This window comes from Dendronephthya gigantea, unplaced genomic scaffold (genome assembly GCF_004324835.1).
Source record: "Dendronephthya gigantea isolate DGI-Jeju-01 unplaced genomic scaffold, DenGig_1.0 000715F, whole genome shotgun sequence".
NCBI lineage: Eukaryota > Metazoa > Cnidaria > Anthozoa > Malacalcyonacea > Nephtheidae > Dendronephthya > Dendronephthya gigantea.
The window spans coordinates 19,951-25,921 of NW_021163725.1; the positions used below are offsets into that span (position 1 = coordinate 19,951).

At 36.1% G+C, this 5,971-nt stretch overlaps 1 protein-coding gene across 1 annotated transcript; it reads right to left on the reverse strand.

Annotated features, from left to right (window-relative positions):
- Positions 1-230: 230 nt before the first annotated feature.
- LOC114544282 (ras-like protein RAS2) lies at positions 231-2,576 on the reverse strand. Its single transcript, XM_028562952.1, has 4 exons — positions 2,570-2,576; positions 1,860-1,916; positions 1,089-1,162; positions 231-915 (listed from the first exon to the last, which is right to left on the reverse strand). The coding sequence occupies exons 1-4, from the start codon at positions 2,574-2,576 to the stop codon at positions 436-438; spliced, it is 618 nt and encodes a 205-aa protein (XP_028418753.1). The 3' UTR covers positions 231-435.
- Positions 2,577-5,971: the final 3,395 nt, after the last annotated feature.

Genomic DNA, 5,971 nt, shown 5'->3' on the forward strand with positions numbered 1-5,971 from the left:
TATTGGAATCGTATATCGGAATATATAGTTTGCAATGCCTTGCTGCTATCTATTTTATACAAACAATACTTTCCATTAATTAATTCATTAAAAAGTGAGTATCATGCCAGTGATTGGAAGGCGACGTGATAAGTAGTAATATATAATTATAGTATAAATTTCGAGGTGTTTGCAACAATTTTATAAAAAATTATGATTACTTTAAATTTCTTCTTTAAAAAAAACCATCAAAAGCTAGCTATAGCAGAAAAAATCAATAGTCACCTCGAAATTTATACAAGTGAAATTATAGACCTCTTTTCAGAGACCCAATACGTTGGTGCAGACATATATGTTCCATGATACAGCTTTTTGCATGATGCCAAGAAGATGGTGTTGTCAAAACGCGCACCTGACAGTCATTAATAAATGTATCCGGTATCTCTCAGAAAACTCTCAGACGTTATTTTGTTGCGAATGCCTTCGGAAAATTTTAAAATCTCCGAACGCTGATCTTCTACGATGAGAGCTTTTTTTCTTCGTTTTAACTCGCATTTCGTCCCCGGAGCATGCGCTGTCTGAATCCGAACTGGAGCCCAGTACCTTCGCTATGGAATCTTTGTTGACTTCATTAAGTCCAAAGAAAACGTCCTGAATTCCAACATTCGATGCAGCAGATGCCTCGCAAAATGTCCAGTCATATTTTGTGGCCATCTTCTTCCCCTCGAAGGTCGTGACTTGCCTCTCGTTTTCTTGGTCGCTTTTATTTCCCACCAACTTAACGTGTGGTTTGTCCTTCATTTCACGTGCGTCGAGGATTTCCTGCCGGAAAACAGGAACCATGTCGAAGGAACTACGATCGGTGACGGAATACACAATGATAAAAGCGTCGCCATACTTTAGGAAATCTTTTCGCAACTCCGACTTCACGTTCCCCTGGATAAAAGAATCATAAAAATGATGTTAATTTCTACACCATGCATGCACCCATCTTGAACATGTTATGTGTTTTGAGAAATTATAGGCAAGGGTAAATAAAAAAAAATAAAAAAGCTATTTTAAGGAATTTCATAAATATTGATTTACGATTATCTTTCATCTCAACTTACAGTGGTTGCAGTGTCTAAGATGTCTATTGATTCTGGCTCATCATTACACACATATATTTTTCTATACGTGTCCTCTGTAAGATAAATAAGGAACATTAGATTTAACTCGTTCAATGCAGCTTCAACTTCGTAAAAGTAAGGGCTCTATCGCTCATCACACGCTCGCTGCAAGTGCTTGTTATATCCAATTTTGAAATGCATCTGTTTTTATTCAAATGGACAATTCAAGTGTCACGAATATGCATTGAACAGAGAATCTTTTTGAGACGTGAAAAGTTTATATTAATGTATATAAAATGATGAAGTTTTTACCGTAACACGAAAGCTAGTTATAACTTAAAACCTCACGGTCAGAAACAATACTTAATAGTAAAGAACATGAAAAAACCTGTCAAAGGCGTTAAACCTGACATAGAAATGTAGCTATATACATTAACGATAATTACGATCTAAATTCTGAAGGCTGCTTATACGTATACGAAAATATCAAATTCGTAAAAAAAACAAATTATTAAATGAGTAGAGAAGTCACAAAATTTCGTTTTCTGTGTCATTTAATGTGTGCTGTTTAATCTGTGTTGTAATATATGCATGATTAGAAACGCCTAAATATTTTCGTGAGAACACGTGCTAATGACTTATGAATAAAGCTTTTAGGTGAAAATAGCCTCTGTATGGGCTTTCGACTGAAACTTATTTTTATCACCAACGTGCAATTTCACATGACCTCAAATTTGCGCAGTTTTTAGCTATATATATTCATATACATACCTATTGTAGGGTCATAGTCAACAATGTATCTGCCTGTCAGAAATCTGACGAGTAAAGCTGAAAAGAAATAAGTTAAAAAATGATCACAACAATAAGCGCGTGTTACTTGTGGGCCTTATAATTGGACTTGTATATAGATGGTTTGTGGCTTGTTTGTTGATCATGCAGTCGTTATTAAAAGTGTTTTCTCGATTCGTGATTCTGTCCGAAGACCGAGCGTAAGGCCGCGCATAGCAAGGAACAGATTTTTGGCCGCTTTTTCTGCGAGTCTATAAATATAATCGGCCGAATTGCCTATTATTACCGTACTCGCGACCTTGCATGCATGTTTTATGATGATGATGCATGCATGTGCTCGGCGGGCTATGATAGAGTCAAAATCGAATTTTAAACTAATCTCCAAAAAGATCGATGCAGGTTTATTTATGCGAAGCTTCAATTTGAAGTAAAGTTATAGGCGCTCAAGATGCGGTTATGTGCTGCGTCCTGATAAAAAAGTATAAAGAGGTTTTGCCAATCGATTTTATCGTTACACATCGTATAGCTTTGATGTGTTTTTTTTTGACGTCCGACTATAATCAACCGATTCTAATCGTGTTAGTTTTTGTTTAATGATATTGCAAATCAATACATGGTAATCAATACGAGGATTTCTAAATATTCTTAACTTTTTTATGGACTAAATCCTCCGGTTTTTAAACGCTGATCACTTGACATCGTGCACCGAGAGAACATGCCTTATTTCCGCACTGTTTCAATAAAATGTAAAAAATTGCTCTAAAAGGAAAGTATAGAATAACCGATCTTTTTCTGAGATGTGTCAAACTACCCAGAAGTTGGCATTTATCCCTTGATCTCTGGACCCTGTTTTTCACAACGGAATGCCATGGTAACAACAAGAGGTGCTTATGCATGTTTGTCCAAGTTACATTGTTGATACATTTAAAATCTGTATATTTTGAATAATTGCTTATAAATTTTACCAATTTCGTAACATTGTAAACAAAGATCGCTAATCGCTACGGTCTGCGCGAAATCGTATTTCTGCGCAATAATGTTGTATTATTAGGACTCTTTCGTGTATTAAGAGACATGCACGCAGCACGCTATATAGTGCTTGGCCTGTTTTAAATCATCATGTGCCGATGAGAGGCACGATGTTTAAAACAGGCCAAACAACACATTAACAACAATAGATAATGATTAATTATTATTTTAAATGCTCTGGCAAATGAAAAGCACAAGGCCTTATCATTCTTTAATTTGCGGTATACATGCATGCATGCAGACAAGCCGACGAATCAAATTGACCCGCTAGCAGGGGCCTTATGCAAGCCGTGGCTGCACTAAGGATATCCTGTCTTAAATATATATATAACCATGTACATAAATATATAACCATGCAAATAACTTTCTTTTAGGTTCATGCACACTAGCTGATCATGATACATAAATATGCTCGCTGTTGCAACCTCGTATATATATCGAGCCTGACATTATACGCAAATGATGATAGACGTTAGCTATATATTATCAACAAGGTAATTGATGCGAATCTATAGACTATTCCTGAATCTAATTATTGTCACATATGTTTGCACTTAAGTGTTCTATAAACCACTCAAATATATGAAAAACGTCGCGATTTGTGGTATATATATAATATTGATTGCATTTACAGATCAGCATCAACAACATCGGATTAATTCATATGTATATGCGATATATATTCATATTTTTGCGCTGTCGCGTAAATTAAAACATTTCTGGGATATATGAGATTTTTTCGCGAAAATATTTCCTGTGCAGTCACCCGTTCCTCGTGTTCTAAATCACATATAGCAAGAGTTCTAAATTTTAGAACGTCGGATATATGTGACACAGGTGATCACCTAAGCATCCTGTGAGGTATTCATTAAGGTAGCTCTACGTATTTTTTTCTCTTTTGCGCGGTTTGTCAATATGGCGACTCATTCGAGAAGTTATGATGTTTTAACTGACGAGCAAAAGCGTGTCCTAAGGTCTTTTTATGACAGCGGTATGAAAACTACAGCAAAGGATATGCACAAAACGATAATGCGAGCTGCTGATGAGGTTGGGTTAAGCTACGAAAGAGTTAAGGTAACATTTACAATCATATTGTTTAATGTTAAATCGTGTATGACATAGTCACATACACATCCCCTTTTGCTCATTCACACTGATACTATCTCGTTAATACAGTTATTGAAATAGGACAATAGGTATTGACATTGTGCTGGTATAAAAATTCCGAACAGTTCCGGACAGTTTATTAAATTCATGAATAATCCATAATCCATTGCTTAATTTGCATAAGTTCATAGTATGATAAAGTATGGCCGCGCGGAATGTAATCAACTGTGAATATTACTGTATACTCACTGCCCTGGCAGATTCCAACGAATGATAAATGTGTTCTTTATGTGTATTTTATTTATCACCATGTGATTTTGCTTTCCCATCGAAAGTCTTTTGCCATGACATGTCCCTTCCCCTACCTAACCTACTTTAAATTGGCTAGAAAAACAATTTATACAGTGTTTGGAAATTTCAAATTTGGCTAATTATTGGAATGAGAGGGAAAAGAAAAGTAGTGGAAGGAGTAGAACCATGCAAAAGATACTGGGCAATCAGAAAGCCATGTTGTTAAAGGTCCTCCGCTAAAGCGTTCAACTTCAGGTTTCAACATATTTACATCAAAACTCCTCAGCTCAGGTATAGAGCATATGAAAAGCTCTGGATAAAAAAGCTTATTTATACTACATGTATTTGTAACTAGCTGTAAGTTCTACGACTGGTGTTAGTAATACAGCATCTTTGGTAGATTAACCCGGTCCCATTGCTGGCTGGAGTTTTGCATGATGAGTGCAATTCAGTGGCGTAGCCAGCCCAACTATTTGGTCGCAATGCAATATTTCATTTATTAATTTATTTAAAATCTATATAAACATAGAAAAATTTGCATAGCATGATCAAAATAGTCGGGCTGGCTATGCCACTGCAATCATCTGGTGCTAGACAGGGTAAAATCTGTTGAGCAGCTTAATCTATCGAGCTGCTTGTTGCCACCGGCCTCACTGGCAACTGGTTAATTAGTGAGGAATGTTCATCAATGACTACAGTGTATGTCATTTTCTTTGTAGATGAATGTAAGAAAATTGAGTCAAAATCTGAGAAAATGACCTTTGTTGCAACAAAGTGGCAGTCTCTGAGTGATAGTGAACGAAGTGTTTGGAAGAATGAAGCTAAGAATATTAAAGAGTTGTGCCGTCACTGAACATTGGAAGAGAAAAAAAAACAAATTGCAAAGTCAAAAAAATCTCATTAAAGAGGTGAAAAGATAATATATTGTAGTCCAAAATATAACTAACATAACTGTGGATACCCCTGTTAAGATGATGATGAATGCATTTTTTAAAATGATGAATGCATTTTTTAAAATGATGACTGCATTTTTAAATTTGTTTGCTATATGGTATTTTATTTGCCGTTCCACTACCACTAACTCATTGTGGTGAGCTTTCTTGTGACAAGTAAAATTGCCTGGTATTAGACAGGTAAAATCTGTGGCCAGTTATAGGTGGCCTTGCTGGCCATGGCTTAATTAACAGATTTACTATATCTCATGTAAGGGACTCAGGTGATATACTCATCAGTCATAAAGGAAAAGCCCATGAATTATAATAGAATAATTATTTAATAATTTTAATATCTTTAATTCTTAGCTAACATATCTTGAAAGCCTGGGATGTGAATCAGCAGTTCTTATGCACGACTCTGGAACTGGGACTGTTAACCAGTATGGATCAGCAAAAGGAGCACAGTTTCTGCTGCAAGATAATGCAGTGGCATTGAAGTTCATGAATTTTTTCGGTAAGCGTATTTTTAGCATAAAAATTTAAATGCTCGCAACCAGGCCTTTGAGGATGAACAGATATGCTGTTAGCCTCTGTGCACACTCTACACATATGCACAAAAGGGCTTTATGTAGAATTGCAATGCACAAACTCTACCCACAGCCATCTTGTGCGTTCGCGTAGAGTCTGTAGTGACACATGCTAGCCTGCTGTCAGTAGTGCCACTTTGACACT